The sequence below is a fragment of the Centruroides vittatus genome, unplaced genomic scaffold (assembly GCF_030686945.1).
Source record: "Centruroides vittatus isolate TY-2023 unplaced genomic scaffold, ASM3068694v2 scaffold_324, whole genome shotgun sequence".
NCBI classification, from domain to species: Eukaryota; Metazoa; Arthropoda; class Arachnida; order Scorpiones; family Buthidae; genus Centruroides; species Centruroides vittatus.
The window spans coordinates 1,391,299-1,412,458 of record NW_027122701.1 but is presented as its reverse complement, the minus strand read 5'-3'; the positions used below and the strand labels follow the sequence as shown (position 1 = coordinate 1,412,458).

At 29.3% G+C, this 21,160-nt stretch overlaps 1 protein-coding gene across 1 annotated transcript in view; it reads left to right on the top strand.

Moving 5' to 3' along the window:
* The window catches only part of LOC136988214 (LIM domain-containing protein jub-like), a 63,494-nt gene that overhangs the window by 38,523 nt on the left and 3,811 nt on the right, over nucleotides 1-21,160 (top strand). Inside the window, exons 3-7 of the mRNA XM_067286059.1 lie at nucleotides 1,303-1,370; nucleotides 7,425-7,487; nucleotides 10,410-10,540; nucleotides 10,623-10,674; nucleotides 13,919-13,987. Of these exons, the coding sequence (XP_067142160.1) occupies nucleotides 1,303-1,370; nucleotides 7,425-7,487; nucleotides 10,410-10,540; nucleotides 10,623-10,674; nucleotides 13,919-13,987 (383 nt within the window). The remainder of the gene's footprint in view (nucleotides 1-1,302; nucleotides 1,371-7,424; nucleotides 7,488-10,409; nucleotides 10,541-10,622; nucleotides 10,675-13,918; nucleotides 13,988-21,160) is intronic.

Genomic DNA, 21,160 nt, shown 5'->3' with positions numbered 1-21,160 from the left:
TTAGGTGCCATCTCTTAACTAAATTAATAATTATAATTATAGTTCTTTTATTCCAGAAGGTTCTAAATTTATTTAATAATTTATTTAAATTATAATTATTAACTTAGTTAAGAGATGGTGCCTAACGTCTACCTCTAATGTCAAATTACTTTATATCAGTCATTTAATTAGCCAGTTTTTAGCCCGCTATTTAAGGTGATCATTGGTTCTGATTTGATTTGAATGATCCTCATACTTTTCTGTCATCTTTATTAACTTAAATCTGTGAATTACATGATATAATTAACAAGAGATTGAAGTTGAAACTGTCTTAATTTTTTTCTAAGTTAATAATAATAATATTGTATTTATATTCACTACTAGGTGTATTAAGAGAGACAAGGCTTTTTTACATCTTTATTTCTGGTTCTTCCATATGCCGATACGTGTTATACGATTATATTATATTAAACAATTATACTATAAATGGTTAAACAATTACATTATATTATAATATAATATAATCGTTTAAAACAAATATTGTGATATGCCAACGAGATTAAAAAAGATTCCACTACCACAGGCGTCAAGAGTATTTATCGGAAGATGTACGATATTAAACATGAAGCTCACAACAATAGTAATTTTATTTTAATTTTATTTTATATTTTAAACTGTAATGATATTTTAACAATTTTAACTGTAAATATGCAATTTTAAACAAAGTGTCCATGTATCAATACCACCTGGAAGAAATCTCACATGTCATGGTATGTTGTACCTTGTTATGATAAAACAATTTTAATATAAGAAACTTATAATGTGTTTTATTGTACAGCCGACAGAAGAGGGGCCTAAGCCCGAAACATGTATCAGCATATGGAAGAACCAGAAATAAAGATGTAAAAAAGCCTTGTGTCTCTTAATACACCTAGTAGTGAATATAAATACAAATAAAAAGAAGACACGGTCTTGGAATACATAATGATGATAATATTTTAAAGAAATAAGAATTAAATAAAAAGAAATTTTAAATTGTTTTTATGTTAGAAGTGAACAAAGTTGACACCATAGTAGTAAAGCAAAATACAAAACTGCTTGATTCAGGAAATCAAAAATATTTATTTTGAAAAGTTTTCAGCATGCATATAAATTAAATGTAGAAAGATGGCCACATTTGATTTACTTATGGTATATGTTGAAGGTTGTCCAAAGTGTAATAGAAACATTTCATAATAAATACTTTGAATTTCTTGAAGCAAGCAAGTTTGTCCTTTATAATTTTTAGAATTCATTTAATTTAAAGTTTTTATATGCTTTTAGGAAGAGCTTTGCGGGGCAAGGCTTTTTATAATGTACATGGAAAGGTTTATTGCGAGGAAGATTATTTGGTAAGTTTTTAAAAAGTAGTATGAAAAAATAAGATGTAATAAACTATGATATAATGTATTAAATAAATATATTATTGTTTAATAAAATATTAAGAAATCTTATGAAGTAAGGATATTTATAAGAATGTCTTTTAAATTAAGGATATTTTTTAGTTTTTTAAAGTGTAAATATAGTTTGAGCTATCAGGTCAGTCCATAAGTTCATGCGTATTTTTATCTACAAAAAAAGCAGCAAAAAATTTTAATTAAATTTTATTTCAATCTATAATGTATTCACCATTATTTTGTACAATTTCTTGCCATCTTGATGGTAGCTTTTTAATCCCGTCTTCGTAAAATGATTTTGGTTTTGAATCAAAATATTCAGAAATAGCCTTTTTTTACATTGTTCTCATCCTCAAAAGTTTTCCCTTTTAAAAAATTCTGCAAACTGCGAAAAAGATGATAATCACTGGGAGCAATATCTAGCGAATATGGTGGATGAGATAAAATTTTTCAGTTGTAGCTTTCAAGTTTCTGTACAGTTATTTTTGCAGCGTGTGGTCTGGCATTGTTATGCTGCAAGAGAACCTGCTTTCTGTTCACTAACAACGATCAATTTTTTTTCAATTTTTCATTTAAACGCTCTAATTGCTCACAATACATTTGAGCTGTAATTGTTTGATTAGGTTCTAACAGCTCAAAGTGAATTACACCTGACATATCCCACCAAACAGACAAAAGAATTTTTTTTGGATGCAACCCACCTTTTGCAGTTGGTTTTGGCTGCTTGTCGCGATCCATCCATTTTCTTTTTCTTGTCACATTATTATAGAGGATCCATTTTTCGTCTCTCAGTAACCAGCCTACCAAGAAAAGGTTCTAAAGCAATACGGGATAAAAGAGACGTGCAAATGTTTACACGTTGTTGTCGATTAGCTATTGACAGTTCATGTGGTATCCATTTTCCAGCTTTGAAACTTTTCCGATTTGTTGTAGGTGTCTATGAACAGTTCCATGGGATGAATTTAAACATTCCACAATTTCATCAACTGTTAAAGATGGTTCTGCTTCAACTAGTGCAGAGAGAGCATCATCATCAAAGTCAACGGGTCTTCCAGTATGAGCCTTATCCTCCACACTAAAATCATTGTTTCTAAATCTTTCAAACCACTTCTGCGCAGTCCTTGCACTAATTACAATTTGATTATGTACAGTATTTATTTTTTTGGCTGCATTTGTAGCATTCTCACCACTTAAAAATAAAAAGTATAAAACAAGTCTTTTATATTCATCCCGAAAATAAACAACTGAAATGTTCACAATTCTGAACAGTATTATATGAATGAGATCCAATTTAACACTTCAGTGTAAAAATTATCACATTAGTCTGACATGTTTAACAGCAAAACAAGATTTTTCTCAAGGTCATAAAAATGTGCATGGACTAATGGACTGACCTGATACTAATATATTTATTCTGTGATTGTTGGGTCATAGTAAGTTATGAACATTGAAATTGAAAAAGATCTCATTTGAATACTGTAGTTTAGACATTAAATTTACAATATAACAAGATACTGCTAAAACTAGTATTCATATATTTTACACAATATACAGTAACACAGTATAAAATATAGAGTTCAGATTGTGATTTCAAATAAGTATTACTGTTTGGTTAAAATCTCTGACAAATTAATAATATTAATAAAAGGTTGTTGATATTTTTACAACATTAAATGCTTATCATGATACATATTTATCTAATTTTATAAAGATTTAAAAAATGTCTTGTTTTGTATGTTGAGATGATGTAGTCTCTGTCTTTCATTGACTCTACAAATTTAAATATTGAACACAGTTGCTAACAGCTGTAAAGAAGTTTGTTTATTTATAACAGTTAAATGCTTTTCAAAACATATTACATTTCATCTTCAGATCCATTTGAACAAAATGTTCTGAAAAGATTATATAATGGGCCCCGCCATTTGTGATCAAGGTGTCTTGTGTAACTGGAAATTAACATAAAATAGCTAACCCTAATAATTATTATTTCCCATACTAATACATTTTTTTATATATAAGACAAGTAAACACCATATTAACAACAAACAGCATGATACCATAAACCATAAAAATAACCTTAAAACATTTTTAGAAGCAGACTTTTTTCTTTTCTCATTAAATCTAAAACTTTAATTTTTTCCTTTAAAGTAGACACTTTATGGCTTTTCTCTGTCTTATCAGAGCTATCGACATCACTACCTTGATGTTTTGGAGTCATGTTTGCAAAGTAATTAGCATAAATGAAACAGAGAAGCACTGATATCACATAGACAAGCTAGAAGTGAGAATTCTGGACAAAGACTGATCTGAGTCTTAGTGTATAGTGCAAATCAAAGAAATGAGTCACAATAATCTTTTCCAGAACACAGAGTGTGACTAAGTAACAAGCTGTAAGACTTCATAAACCAACACTTTCTGGAACCTTTTACCGGTGTTAGACGCAAAACGAAAAAATTTCCGTTAACGTTTTCAAACTTTGTAGTTCTTCTTCAGACGGTAAAAACGAGGAACGCAGATCGAATAAAAGAACGAGTTATTTTTAAACTGAAATCGAATGCTTCACAATGCAGCTGGTCAGACATGCGCATACGGTGCGAGTAGATGGCGATTAAAGGTCCGTGTCGATGAGGGTCTGCCAGGCGATGGACAAATTGAGTTCCTCTTTATAATTAATGCAGGTGGCGGTGCGGCTGTGTTTGTAAATGGAGATAGCCTCCAACCACCTCAGATGTTCAGGGTTACCTTCAACCGCCACCTGCATTAATTATAAAGAGGAACTCAATTTGTCCACCGCCTGGCAGACCCTCATCGACACGGACCTTTAATCGCCATCTACTTGCACCGTATGCGCATGTCTGACCAGCTGCATCGTGAAGCATTCGATTTCGGTTTAAAAATAACTCGTTCTTTTATTCGATCTGCGTTCCTCGTTTTTACCGTCTGAAGAAGAACTACAAAGTTCGAAAACGTTAACGGAAATTTTTTCGTTTTGCGTCTAACACCGGTAAAAGGTTCCAAAAAGTGTTGTTACATCCCCGGTGTTCCTTGATGTATGTAGATTTTTACTTCATAAACCTTAACACTTACTGTACTGGTCCAGTTGACCTACTTCCTTACCTGTGTGCTGACTGATTTAAGCAATTTTACAGTATTTTCTACTGAAAATAAAAAAAGTTTGACTGAAGCTAGGTAAAAAGTAAAAATAGTTTCTGATATTGGACACATTTATCTGTACAATACTCAATTTTGATGTGTGTGGGCTTTATTTTTATGTATTATGCTTTAATGTTATTTAGACTTGTTTTAGAGATAAAGATACAATGAAAAAAAATTAAAAACTGCAAAACTGCTTTAAAATTCATATTTTTATGTATGAATTCTATAGTACATTGATGAATTTATTCATAATAATGATGTACTGTATCAATATTATTAGTAGACTTTTTTTCTGACTGTAGCTCATCCCAGATCGATCTGCTGGTCTTCAACTTTCTTAATGAGTATGTTCTCACTCAAAGCTATAATTAAGTTTTCTGAAGTATACAGAGTGACATCCTTTGAGTGGTGTAGCATCAGAGCTGCATCTAACCAGTTAACTAGCACTTTTTGTTAATTAGTAACTCTTCTGCTAAAGTAGTTAAGTCTTCCATATTTAATGTCTTCCTTGTGTTCTTTGCATTAATCTGAAAGTTTTCTGTAAGTACACTGTTTTATACTATTACTTCTGTCTTTTTCCATCAGGTATTCTATAAATTCCACTTTGGCAATTTCTTTGTCTCTTAATTAACTGACTTTTTTTACAGTTGTTAGTGTTTGTGTTCAATATTTGAGATGTTATAATTAGTATTATACAGTAGCCCCCTATAACACGGTAGATAAGTTCTGTGTTATAGGGGGGTCTACTGTATAGCAGTTTCCTTATCTGCTGTTTCATTACACAGTCAACTCTGAGCCAAAAATATTAAAAGGAAAATTCCATAAGTAAATAATTTATAAGTTAAAGTAACCCTGTTTGCTCCAAAACACAAGACTAGTGATGCTAGCAATTTGGATGTGCAAAAGAGATGATGTAAAATGAAACCTTTAAGTGAAAAGGTGAATGTTTTTGACTTAATAAAGAAGGAAGAGAGAAGTATGCTGAGGCCACATTCACATAACCTTTATTACACTATATAGTTATAATTGTTTTGTTTTATTATTAGTTAGTTTTACATTTTTTATTTTTTACTTTGCCAAATTTATAAATTAGAGTTTATCACAGATGTATGTACAGTACAGGAAAAACATAATTTATATATGGTTTGATACTATTTGCAGTTTCAGGCATTCACCATGGATTTTGGAACATATATTTCCCATGGATAAGGAGGCAACTGTACAAAATATTCGTAATACCAATTACATCATTCAAATGATATACAAAAGTTGTTGGTCCTCTGTTTATTTCCAAAATTATCTATAATTAAAATTAACATTGGATGACAACACATCTATTTATACCTATTTTATAGGAAGTTTACTTATCACCAAGTTCACAACTCAAAATGACCATAAAATACAACCTAAGTTTGCTGTACTCTGTCCCACATTTAGGACAGAGAGAACATACTGTAGTTCAAATATGAGTAGGTAAAAATAGTTTTGTCTTTAATATATGTAGAAAATAATAGAAATCTACATAAACCATTAGATCATAATCTATTTGGTAAATAAAATTGCAAAAATTTACACAATAATCTCAAGAATAGAAAAAAAACACGGAGGTCAGTGACTTAATTTAAAATTTTTTCAAATAGTGGAGAAACAGATGTCTCAAAGAGAATTCAAAAAAGTGTAATTTATTAGTAAATATATAGTTTCCAGTTAATACATGACAATTCAAAAATTGGATGCAAACAAATTTGAAGGTTGGTACACCTCTGTAGTGTTATATATGGCATGAAAATATTGTATATAACATCAGAGAGAAAGGGTTGATAGAAGTAATTATATATTTCTTTCTTGATGAATATAAAATATTTATAACAAGAAATTGTTTTCAAATCTTTCTGAATATACTTTTATTTATTTTTAAGGCTATATCTATAAAAACTAGTTTTCAAAACAAATTTGAATATGTGTAATGAGCATTCTACACATTTAAATAGTGTATAGTTTAAAATAGGTTTAAAATTATAGTGCTAAGATAGCATTAAATGACATAAAAATAAAAATAATTAAAAATAATGAATAGGAATATTTGAGCTATAAGCTTCTCTTCAATTGCCTTTAACATACAATTAAAAATTGATTTACAACATTTAAAAATTAAAAAAAGCCCACAGAATTATAACGTATATATTTACCTTATTAAACTCTGGCAGACATTTCAAAAAATTATTTACAATTTGACTTTTAAAGTATTATAAAAGGATTTTCTTTGTCATGTCATTTCATATATCAAACTGCAGACCTTATGCTTGATATACTATATGGTATGTATCAAAGTAATTATTAAAAATGACTTTTTTAAAAATTATTTTGATTTATATCATATAGTAAATCCAGGCATTGATGGCTTGACAAAAAATTTTTTTTATTAAATTTCTTTAAAAGTCAAATTGTAAATAATTTTAAGAAATTTCTGTCAGAGTTTATTAAGGTAAATATATACTTATTGTAACTCTGTAATTTTTTAAAAATCAATTTGTAATTGTATGTTAAAGGCTACTGAAGAGGAGCATATAGCTCATCTTGCATGTACAGTACATGGGTAAATTAAATTTGTTTATTGGTCAATAAAAGAGGATTTTAAAAAGGCCATGTATTGCTCAATCTTCAAACTGAAGACAACATAACCTAATAGTTGTTTAAATAATTCTAATGAAATGCACAGATTTACTGAATTTTATTCATTTTCAGAATTAAAAGTTAATATTGTTTACTTTAGAAATTTTGAAATTTAGTAGTAATAATAAAATTGTTTGAAAACAACAGTAAAATAAGTAATGTGGATATTTTTTTTTTTAGTATTCTGGCTTCCAACAGACAGCTGAAAAATGTGCAGTATGTAATCATCTTATTATGGAAATGGTATGTATGTTTATATTTTATTTAACATATTCAGATGATGTTACAAAGGTTACATGGTTATATAACAATGTACAGTGTTATATAACATATACATCTGCAGTGTACATTGTTATATATAACATTGTATATGTAATTTATTGTATCTCTGTGTCAGATGTAATTTTTCAGTATTTCTTACTCTATTTTGTAAATTCCAACTGATAGTTTGCCAGCTGCAATGCAAAAACATAAATAAATAAAAATACTGATAAAATTATTGGGAAATTCATGACTGTTTTAATTCATTAATAAGAATAAAGCACAGTCTAACTTGTTGTTGAGGTTATTAACAGCAAATTATGTGTATTCCTCATAATAGGACTGAATAGGAAAAATGGAGACATTGAAATTAGAAAGGTGATCAACACAAACTTTTACATCTAATGCAATAGTGCAACATGCCCAGCATTGTAAATTATACGCACCCATGGTTTTGATTTCGTCATCCCATTCAGGATGATGAAATCAAAACCATCAAAGGACTATTTGGAATCATCATCCTGAATGGGATGATGACTCCAAATGGTCAGTAAAGGACTGTTCAACATGAGGATTAAAAGCAGTGAATCCTATGGGAAAAAAATTACAAGTGCAAGTAATCTGTAGTGGGCTGTTCAATGGTATAGTTAGCACACCCTTGTCCCCCTTTTCATGAGACCAAATCCTATCTTAGCTTTAATCAAAGATAGCAGCATAGTTTAAATTAGAAAGTTATAGAGCATCTCAAGATCTGTACAAAATGTTTTTGTCCAGTTAAAATATTCAGCAGTGCTACATGCCACTTTTTTTTAAAGAAGTTTTTCATGTTTTAAGTGGGATCATTATAGGTCTATTTAATAGCAACATAAATTGAGATGGACCTGTAAGTGAATACACTATTTTTCTTATACTGTAATTCATAAAAGAAAGTTTAAAATGATAACATATATTAAAAATGATTTGTTTCTGTTGCTTTTTATCATTTAACTTTAATGTACAACAAACTATTCATATTAAAATGTAACTGTAAAAAAACACATTTTTAATAATTCTGTGGCAATGTAAATGAACTGTAATAAAATGCATTGATTCATAAATCAGTAATAAAAGTAAATAACATCAACTTTAAAGAACAGCCTCTATCTAAAGTGTGGCAATATTTTTGTAAAAAACAATTACCTCCCACTGATTGATAAAAAAAAGAAGGATTATAAACATGGATTATAACTGCGCATTATATTTAATTTTTAAATAATATTTTAAGTTTACATAATTTAAAAAAAAACTCGTTGCTGATATTTCTTTTTTATTTTTATTTTATTTCTAAATATGTTATTAATTTGTTTATTGGTTTGTTCCAATTTTTAAACTAATATATTCTATTTTTTGCATTGTAATTCGGTTTGTGTATTCAGACCTGAAGAAGATCTGTTTAAGATGGAAAATGTTAGTTGCTAATAAAAAATTTACAACTGGAGATACAAAGGTTTTGGTGAATGTTTTTTATAACACATTTTTATTCTTAAAATTATTGTACTGTACATATTACTGTGTAATGAATGAAGTTGTTGTTGTTATATATGATTAAATTCACTAAGGTATAAAAAGACACTTAAAAGTAATACCATATAAATCTTTTATATTCATAATTTTTTATCTGAAATGGTTATGGCTGTCTGTTTTAACAAACTTTTTGGTTATCTGAGATAGCATTGGTCCACATTACCATATTCAGATTCTACTGTATGTAATTTAAGTACAGTATATAATACAGGTAACCCCCGTATAACACGGTACTTCTATAGCACGAATTCGCTCTAACACGGTTTGAGAATTGGGAACATCCCCCATATAACACGGTACTTTTATAGCATGGGTTCATTCTAACACGGTTCGGGAATTAAATAAAACTTTCGTACAACATGAAATGTAATAAAAACTGTTACTAGTTGATGATACTCATGCTGAGATCATCATATAGGATGAATAATCCTCTGGTAAAATAATAAATAAGCATTTTACCCATGAAAAAAATGTACTTTATAAAGCTGAAAAACCAGATTCTATCAATGTATGCCAAAAATGGCTACTAGGGGCACCCCTAGCAAGTATTTAAATTAATTTAAATTAAAATTATAAATTATTTTATATTTTTACAGTATAATATTCAGTATATTGTTATTTTTATTTGTAATTTTGTATTTGCCTTTCAACTTGTGAATAATAAATCCGATTTAAAGAAGGATTTAACAGCATGTTTTTTAATTCTTGGAACCTAACCCCCCTTTTCGCACTAGTTCTTTGTTTAGTATAACACGGCAATTTTTTGGAACATAACTCCCGTGTTATATGGGGGTTACCTGTATATAGTATAAATAATTTTGTAGATTATGGAATAAAAGATTTATAACCAATAATATTAAATGAAAGTAGCTATCATAGTTCAATATGTTGGTATTAAAATGCCAATGTGAAAAGTATATTGGTTGATTATAAAAATCAGCCAATATATTTTCCAAAGTATGTTTACTTTTCTAAAAGTATATTGGATGGCTAACAAAATTTGGTCTTATTAATTAATATGCAAAGAAACTAAATTTTCTTAATCAACTATCTGATGCATACTGAGATACAATAAGAGCTTAAGAAGTGTTTTCAAGTTGGTTTTAGAGACAAGCTATAGAATTAGTATGTAGTTTGCTAAGAAATCATTTAAATGTTGTAATGAATTGTGACAAATTTGCCAGATCATTATATAATTATTAAAATGCATTGAGTTTACATATTTCAATTAATTAAAATGACATGAATTCATTTTAATTAATAGAAATATGTAAACTCAAATAAAATTATGAGATTTATAAAAACAAAGTTTCATAATGTTTTTTATATTGTATATTATAGATTTTACAGGCAATGGGTAAATCTTATCACCCTGGATGCTTTCGTTGCTGTATCTGTAATGAATGCTTAGATGGAGTTCCATTTACAATTGATATGGATAACAAGATTTATTGTGTCAATGATTATCATAAGTAATTAATATTTTTATAAATTTAAAAATTATAAAACTTTTATGTTTGAAATTTTTTAATCTCATTTTAATAATATTTTAAGGATGTTTGCACCAAAATGTGCAGCATGTGGAAAAGCTATTATTCCAGTTGAGGTAAGACAATTTTAATTAAAATTACTCTCTTAAAAATCAAGATGAGAACTAAATTTTCTTAATAATTGAAATTCCAAATAATTAAGATAAAAAATGAATAGAATAAAAGAATTAAATTTGAAAGTAATTGTAAATTCTGTATGTACTGTACACTCCTCATTTAATGACAGTTCCATTCCTACAAGTAGGTTGGTAAGCAACTTGGTTGCTGAATGAGGAATTTAATCATTTTAATTTATTGTGGATAAAGAAAAGATGTAAAAGAAACCTAAACTTGATAACTTTGTTTTAATTTTCTTCTCTTACATATTACAAAACATCTATATAAAACTGAAAAAATGGGCAGTCTGTCACAGTATGCCAAAAATGGCCACTAGGGGCACCTGTAGCTATTATTTAAAATAACAATAAATGCGGTTTTTTGCGTTTTTTGCTACGTTTTAGTAGGGTATGCCAGGAGAAATTCAGTATATTATTTTTATTTGTAATAGGGATTTATTATTGATATGAATTTATTACGAAATGACACCGCTGCTGCTAGAATGCCCACTAGGGGCATCCCTGGCTACTAGTAAAAATATAATCAGCAAAAATTATAAAATTTATGTGCCAAAAAATTAAATTTATTCATAAAAAAGTAAGCACTTAAAACTGAAATCTGGCATTATTTTAGCTTCTTGTGTATGTAGGACCTTTCAGGCATTTTTTTTCCCCAAAAAAGTCCAGTTTCACTCACATTGAAGATTTGTTCTGGCAGTAACCATCACTTTTGATAATTTAATCAAATTGGTCAGAAAATTTAAAATTTATTTTGTATACTAGTACTTTCTATATATATTAACAGGATTTGTTATAGTGGAAATTATGGATACAGATATTTAGTCTTACAGATCAAAAATAATGTTCTTTATTTAGTTCGCCTGAACACATACACTTTAAACATGTGTTTCGGACTTGTTCGTCCTCCTCAGCAAGCTTTAAATGGCCAGAAAATTTTTCTTATGCTTCCACATCTGCACTTGCCACCTCACTGTTGATGGTCTGATTATGCAGGTTGAATTTCCAACAAAACTGTTGAAACCATTCATGGTTTGCCATAACTGTTTCCATCAATTATTTATCTTTGTATGCCTTCAAAATCTCAAGATACTGTATGCCTTGGCTTGAATTATTAAAAGGTTTATCAGCATTTTTTAAAATCTGGTTGTCAAACCACATTGCCAGTAATTTCTTCATTTCATGAATGAGGTCTTGGCTGCCTAGTTGTTATGGCTTTAAATCCTGTCAATGTTTTCACTTCCTCTTTTACACTATCTTTATTCTTCAATATCATTGAAATAGTCAAATGCACTAGCTCTAAGTCACCTGCTATCACTTTAAGTTTTTAACCAGTTTTATAATCATTTTCATCTCAAGGTTGATAGCTGTACTTTGATCCTTGGCATTTCCTCCAGGAAATAATGCTCTTCCTTTTTGCCAGCATCTTGTACTATGGGGTGCACAATAAAATATATGAATTTATAAACAAAATATAGTCTTGGAGATTGTGAATGCTTCATTGACTGATTGCAGGAACAATACTAAGACTGAGAAAGGGGATTCCCATGTTGGAGAGCTGGTCATAAGTCTGAACAATCATTAAGTGAGGAGTGTGACTGTATAATTAATTCTTATAAATGCATACACAGTTGTAAAAACTATTGTAAAATATACAGTATAATTTATTTTAATAATATAATAATAATAGTAATAATAATTTTAAGAGATTTTTATAAGTTCTATATGTTATTACACCATAACATATATATATGAAGTCTTCATAAGTTTCAAGGAATAATATTAAAAACAAACTAAGGACTTTCTTTCAAGATCATTAAATAAAATTCCCTTAGATTTGTACTTGTTTCTTTTCTAAAATGTAGTTTATACTAATTTTTTTTTAAATTTAAGATAAATTAGTTTGTTTCAAATAATTCTAATCAAATAGGAAAAACAGCTAATTAATAAAAATTGTAAAACAAACACACCTTAACACTGAGAACTTTAAATTTAATCTTTAAAAAAAAAAAACAAACGTTTTCAACCCATTCAATGGGCCATCATCAGGTTAACGACATTAGAATACCATTTCAAACAACCAGTTTAAATTAAAATAAATTGATTACAATAGAATTCACACACGATACTGAACTACGTAAACCAAATACCACGCAAAAATAATTAATTAATAATTAAATAGATAATTAATAAATAATCAATAACCTGTAGTATAAAAGTGAACTATTGTTTATTGTTTTGTTTTTTATTATATATATATAATTTGTGAAAATATATTTTTTGGATTATTTAATGATTCATCTTGTCAAGTTTTATTGTCTTTAAGCATTGTAAGGTATGCAATTTTTGGTATGGACAAGGAGTCGAGAGAGTTGTATGTAGGTGTGATTTGGACACTGAATCAAGCTTTCCATTTACATTTTGATCTTGTTTAATTAAGGAAAAAGTATGCTTACAAGATTTTTGTTAATTTTACCTACAACTTTGATTGTTCAGTCAGAGAGAGAGTCCAGGGAAAGTGAATGTTGCTTAGGTTGTTGACAATTGGTCCCTTGGCAATTTATGTCTTATGGGTCAATTGCCCCAGAGATCTTTTCATCCAATGAAAATGGATAAGATGAGAAGTTTAGATCAGTTAAGGTGTTTGTCCACCAAAGTACAACAAAGGAAAATTACAAATTAATTTAAAATTAAATTATGAAATTTTTTATAAGACATAGAAATGATGTAGCTAATTACATAATCAATTTTATGCTAAGTTTTTCATTTTTTGTAAGTGAACAAAGTGTTTTTAATAAAATATTTATATAATTGTGTACAAAATGGGTCTAAATAGACTTGGCTGCATATTACATAATGGTAATGGGTAATGCAGAGATGTTACTAAGTCAGGGAATAATGTCATAATTAGTCAGGGAAGGTCAGAGAATCACAGATGGAATTACCTGTACAGACTTTGTATGTATGTTTGTTCACATTACTTTTAAAGAAATAAGGATCAACAATAGTGTTCTCTTGAATACCTGTCCATACCCATAACCTCATTTGACAACACTGTATACGTTAAAAATACAAATGTAATGAATGTTTATGAATTAAATTTCTATAGCATTCATATTGCAACAAACAAATTTTAGAAAAGTATAGTGCCAGAAGCCGAAAGTTTTATTTGAATTGTTTATTTTAGGGTACAGATGAAACAGTACGTGTCGTATCAATGGATAAAGACTTTCATGTTGATTGTTATATCTGTGAGGTATGTATTTTTATGTAGATTTTATGAGTAAGCATGTATAGTCTATGAAAAGTCTATGTATAGTCTACCTAACATCTTTAGAATTCTTATGATAGGATGATTGATTAAATTGAAACACATACAAGGATATATTATAAGATAAAAAATGCTTTTAAGATTTGATATTATTGTACAAGTTCTTAATTGAATATTCATTATGTGGAGATTATTATAATTATATTTATTCTTTGTTATTATTTGTCTTTAACTCATCCAGGTTATGGGTTGGAAGTTATATTTTATGGTAAAAGTGATTATTCCTGTGGTTATACATAATCACCAACAATTTTGGTAAATGTGATAAATTTATTTCATATATTGCAAATTTAATCACATTTACCAGATATTAAGCATAATTGTCAGTCTAGGATGGTAAATTTGATGTGTAGCTCATGAAGAATAGATCATATCAATGAGGCATTAAATGTAATCCTTATGAAGCCATGTTTGGTTCACCCTTAAAAGTTTGACTGGAGACAACAACCCTTCCTAATGATGCTATAGCAGATGTTTACATCGAAAAGAAGCTACAAGGGTTGAGTCATTAGATTAAAATCAAAGTCAAAATTAGAAGAACCCAATGATGAATGCTATCACTTGGAAACAAAAAAGAGAGATTTTTCACAATTATATACCAGAAAACAGTTTGTGCTATGTGACAGACAATTTCTTCCAGTAGAAAATGTACCAAATATCACTCTGTTTCTTAGGGAGTGTGCAATTTTCAGGAGGTTAGAGGTAACAAAGGTGCTCATATGAAGGAAAATGTAATTCAGCCAAATACAAGAAAAATGAAAAATTATGTAACTCAAAATGTCATAATAGTTTGCCATGTTTGAATAAGCAGTAAGAATAATTACTGTTCTATATTTTTTCCCAACAAATTTTTTGATATCTTTGTAGACATAATTCTAAAATTAAACAAACAGCTTTTTCTTAGTTTTCTTACATTCATTAAATTGTTCTAATTTTAATAAAACAAAAAATTATTTTTCGTTTTTTTTATTAAAATTTGTGTATGTAAAATTTATGAGTTTTACTTTATTAAAACAACACAAGGTGGAAAATTTTATATTTATCAAATTTATGAACTACATTTTGAAAATTATGCAAACATTTTTTTAAAAACAATAAATTCAGTGATATTTATCAAACTTACAAAATTTATTTTGGAATTATACATAATTGCAGTAAAAGTGAGAAATTTAGTGAAATTTATCAAATTCACCAAAATGATTGGTGATTATGCATAATCACCAGTTAATCACTTTTATCATAACATGTACACACTTTATAAATGTGCTATGTATGATGTGTTGAATTTCAGAAGCCAATGTTTCCATGATAAATGATTTTGAGAAAAATAGGAAAAGGCTGCATAAAGTCTATGATAAAATTCTGGTATCTTTTCTTGTTAGTAAGCACAAGTATGTGTACAGTTGTGACATTAGACAGACAAAATCACCTGCTGCTAGAAATACATGAATTTAAAAAATTTGATAGGGACATGTCAGGTTTGGAAGTTTCATTGTGGATGTGTCACTTTATGTCTGATTACACTGTTGTTCCATGGACAAGTTTATGAGAATGGTACGCTAGTTCACTCCAACAAACATTCTTTTTATTTAATTTCTCAGAATACATAAGGTTTTGTGCATTGAATAGATGTGTTAAATGCAACTCAAATTGTGAACAAACACACTTGTTCATGCTAGAACACACAAACTCAATAACTGTCTTGATTGAACTATGTATTAGTGTATGCAGGGGAGATGTCTGTTTTGATAGTATAGGTGGAAATGTTGGGTTTTGGAATTCCAAAAGCAAGTGTTGAGCCTATATTTGTCAAATATTGAAAACGGGCCAACTTTAACTACTTATAGTATTGGTATATAGCAGTGTATAATACTGTTTCTTTCCCCACTTGTTTGAAGATGTCTAAAGATGAATTTGCATTAGTCAATAATTAATAAAGTTTTCAAGAGAAAATTGACTTTATATTAACTTTTTTCTAGTATAAACAAATTTTCAGATTTATTTAATTGTTTAGTAATACAAAAATGACTTATTAAAAATGTTGTAGTTTTGGTTTAAATTTGTTTATTACCATATATTAGTGCATTACTATGTGTACTGATATTTTTTATAATTTAATATTACAACTTCTGGCAAAAAGTATTTGAACTTGATATAAGAAAATAAAGGTTGGTGTATTGTTAGGAACTGTAAATTACACTTGGAAAAAGTTCAAAGATGCAGGAGACATAAAAAACTAGCAAGGCTTAAGATCACCTATTGAAAAAAATTTGTTTAACACATTGGCTGCCATAATGATAAAAATTTTTGCAATCTCTGAGACTAGGCATTTTTATTCATTTAATAATTTAAGAAATATAACAGGTTAACAACAGTCATACTCAATATGGCAGGTTTTTTTTAAATGTGAAGCAAGTTTGCCTTGCATGGCCTAGATAAGATAATTTTCATGTTAATGCCATGTGGTGCACATGTATCCTGCAGTTATGCATGTCTGAACCTGAATATTCTAGGAAGAAGCTTTCATTGTACACTACATATTTGTTCAGTTTGTGTTGTTCACTTGTATCGGTAACTACAGGTGTCCACAAGCAAGTGAAAAATGCGCGATTGTGAAAAAGGACAAGCTCATTTGGAAGCGTTACCGAATGATATTTTATCAGATCAAGAACCTTTTGAAAGTACCTCTGAAATTTGCAAAGCAAGTAGTGGTTATTTGGAATTATCTGATTCTTCTGGCTCTCCTGTGCAAAAACAAAAAGGAAAAAGTATTCAAATCTTCAACTGCTTGTCTTGTTGAACCCAGATCATTTCAAACACCTACCAGAAATATTACTCAAATTAATAAGGCAGCAGGCAGACAGATTGATTCTGGTAGTGATGCTTCTAACCACATTGAAGAAACAATCGAAAATGTTATCAGGAACTTTCAATAGGATAGTGATTCCTTGTCTGACAAAATGCTTAGGAAATCCACAGATTTGCAGTGGTATGAGGTAATGGGAGACCATCTGAAAAATTTTACTACTTTTGCAGAAAATTCAAGGTAAAATCAGTTATGTCCTGAAACTGATTTGAGTTTTTGAGCAATTGGCATTTCTCTTACAATGAAAGTGGAAATATTTTGAATAGGCTTTACAAAATAAAACCCCTTGTAGATTATATAAGTCAAAAAATTCAAGATGTTGTGACACCTTCATGTAATGTCTGTGTAGATGAAACCCTAGTATCTTTCTGAGAACATTTGGCTTTTCTACAATACATAAAAAATAAGTTTGGAGTAAAACTTTTCAAAAACTTTGTATTGAAGAACGATATACTTATGATTTCAAAATATACTGTGGGAGAGAAAGAAATAATTCCTCTGACAGTGTGCCAACATCTATTGTTATGGGACTTTGCAAAAACTTGTTGAATAGTGGGCATACTATATTTGTTGATAATTATTACACCAGCATTGAACTTGCCCATAAACTGTTAGACAGACAAACTCATCTTGTAGGCACACTGAGAAAAAAATCAGAAGGGAAATCCAAAAGATGTAGGGAAAAAAGCTGAAAAAAAGGGAAGTTATTGCTAAAGAAAGTACCTCTGGAGTAGTGATACTAAAGTGATGTGATAAATGCAAAGTTTTTGATGCAACAAAACATATAAATAACATGGTTTCTGTCATGTTGAAAAATGGAACTGAAAACAAAAGCTAACAGTTATCAGAGACTATAACCAAAGTAAAAGTTTCATTGATCTATCTCAGGGTGGGCAACCTTTTTCTACGTAAGGGCCACATTTCAAGACTTTTGAACTGATGCAGGCTGCATACAAAAGAATAGGAAAAAAATCACAATTATTTATTCATATATAATTATCAATTAGCACAAGTATACTTAATTTAGCTTTTGGAACTGATGTAAATGTAATATATCAGAAATATTTGGTTAAATATTAGTCACTGCTAGTTTTAAATTAGTTTCAATGTATCTGTTAGCCAGTTTCTTGTTTTAATTTTTACTAAAATCATTGCAGAAAAACAATTCACATACTTAAGTTGTAGAAAATAACATTTGAATTTTTGCTGCATACTTCCTTAAGCTGGGAAAATATATTTATTCATATTTTATGCGACGTGGGCTGCAAAAAATAATGTGGGCTGCAGGTTGCCCATCCCTGATCTATCTGATCAAATAAAAGCCTATGCTTCTTGTTTCAAGCATTCTATCAAATGGTACCACAAATTAGTTATTGAAATTCTGTTATGGTCAACAATCATGAATGCATTCATATTGTACCAAAAAGTTATTGGTAAAAATATCAGTATTACTCAATTTAGAGAAGATATTACCAAGGACTTGCTTCAAATAATTCCAGAAGTAAAGCCCACTTCAGCAGAAAAATATTTCATTGAAGAAGTAAATACCACGAGTAGACGAAGATATGTAGCTTGCTATAAAAACATGTCTGAGCAATAAAATATGCAACCTCAAAGGCCGTTATGTCTTGTTATAAGTACAATCAGTGTGATAAATTTTATTGCAAACCCTGTTACACTAGATTTTATACATGGATATTATAAATATGTTTAGAAGTGTAGTTGTTATTTTTTAATTCTTTTACTTATGTTCTCTCACCAGTGTACTTTGCTTATTTTTTAACCTATAACAAAGTTTTAGTCTCCAAAACTGTCACATTTATTTATTTATTATTTACTGAACAAGATATAAATACAACAGAATAAAACGAATATGAATAAGTCAATAATGAAAAATATACATTTATTCTTATTCTCATTATTAGGACCTAAGAATTCCAGTTAGAGCTGGACCAACACAAATAAAATGTTTGCTAGGTTGCCTACTTTTGTTTCACAAAGCATTTCTATTCTAATATAAGTTATGAGCATTTGCAAGTGCTTGTGTTTCACATCGTGATCAACATGTTAAAACAATGAAAAATAAAAATGTCTTCTGAAATAATTAAATATGAAATGGAAGAAAAATGGGATTTTTATTTTCAAAGCCAAAACAAAACTCTTTCTGACCAAGAAACAAAAAATAATTGTTTAAAATGGTCAAGACAGCACAAAAATTAGACCATAGCATACTGCAAAAAAAATTATTTTTTCAGATGAAAGTCATATATGCATTAGATATGGTGAGGATGCAGGAAATTTTGTTTGGATATGTCCAGATGAGAAATTTAAGGAAGATTACCTGAATACAAACACTAAGTTTCCGCCAAGTTTAATGATTTGGGGCTGTGTGTCAGCTATTGGATCTGGAAATATGTGTATTCTTAATAAGGCTGTAATAGCAGAAGTGTATGAGGAAATTTTAGAATTATTTTTCATTCCAACAATTGAAGATCACTTTGGTGATGCTGATGATGTTTTTTAGAATGATAATACTAGGGTTTTTCAAACGGGATTCTGGTTGCTTTTTTAATCTGGGAAATATCGCAAATTTCTTAAAAATTCATTTTTTTCTTATTTTCTGTTAAAGTTGAGAAAAGTTTGCAAATAGAAAGTATAATTAACTCATAAACTGTCAGAATACATTTGTATTTATTAATTTTAAACCTACTTATTAGTTTTTTACATTTTTCCTTGTTATGGCATGTCACAAATGGTCAATAATCAATACATAGCTTCTTTGTGGCAGGACTCTGAAAATTCTTTACTTGTCAGAACTTGTAATATCTGGAATAATTGTGCTTATGCTATCTTAAGTTTTAATTATGCCCAGTAGCTTCAATAACTGCATAATGCCAGGTTGTGCAAATTGGGCAAGAATACAAACGAGTTTTTCTTCATAAACCTGATTATTAATGACAAACGAACTGCTGAATTATTTGTGTGTAAGCTTGATGTTTCTATTAAAGCAGCCCTGGTAGACAAATCAAGAATACTAGAGAGCAAAAGAAGCACAGTAAGACCCCGCTTAACGCTGATTCGATATAACGCGGTTTGCTCAAATCCTAGAAGAAAGCTCAAAATTTATGCTGATTTAAATTATCGTGGCATTTCATTGATTCGTATATAATTGGTTTGTGTTCATAAACAATCATATCAGAAAAAGGTGGCAAAAAGGTGTACTTTCTTTAAATCTATGTTTGTTTGGTGCAATTTTGGAAAAATTGTAACATCATGGATGTCATAGGCAATATCAGCTTTGCTTGGCAAGAATTAACTGATAAATGCACAAATGGAGTGTGGAAGAAGTTATGGCTAAAGGTATCCAAGAATTCTCAATGAGAAAAGCCTATCACTGTATCGTTGGGTTGACCAAAGTCAACCTAATCGACACAGCAGGATTAAGAGATGTAGAGGAGCAGGATATTGAAGAGTTACAGCAGGTTTCTGGTGGGAGCCTTACCAATGATGACCTTCAAGAACTGGCAGAACAAGGAACTCATGTAGAACTAGAAAACAGGGATTCTGAAAATGAAGAACCCATAAAATTTCTCCACAGATTTCCTTAGTAAAAGTTTGGTAACAATAGCCGAAATCGTTGATCAAATTGTAGCAAATGATCTGGATTTTGAAAGGAGTGCAAAAGCAAAACAAGGTGTTTTGGATGTAATCTTCTGCTACCGACATTTGCTTAAGGAAAGAAAAAAGTGACAAATAAAACTTTCACGACTTTATTGCAAAAAACAAGAATTTCAGAAAAGCCAGGACCTTCATCACAAAAAATGAACTTTACATTTGTGTGCATGTTTGTGTTATTTAACATATATTATTATACAAATTAATATAAAAATAACAAAATTAAAGTAAAATTTGTTTATTTTTGGTCACATGTTCCCCTATCCCCATTTAATGTATGTTAAAATGACCTCGTTTAACGCTGTTTCGTTTAGCGCTTTGTCATCTAAGAACGCATCCCCTGCGTTAAGCGGGGTGTTACTGTACTACAATCTTGAAAACGAACTAGAAATCTTCCAGGTTACAGGTGAAAACACACACAACATCTGTCTTCTCTGAAATGCATTAAAGACGATTCCACCCACATGAATTGAATTGGAAAGAGCATTCTTGGTAGCAGGAGTTTTCATTCAAAATTAAAGTAAAATTTGTTTATTTTTGGTCACATGTTCCCCTAT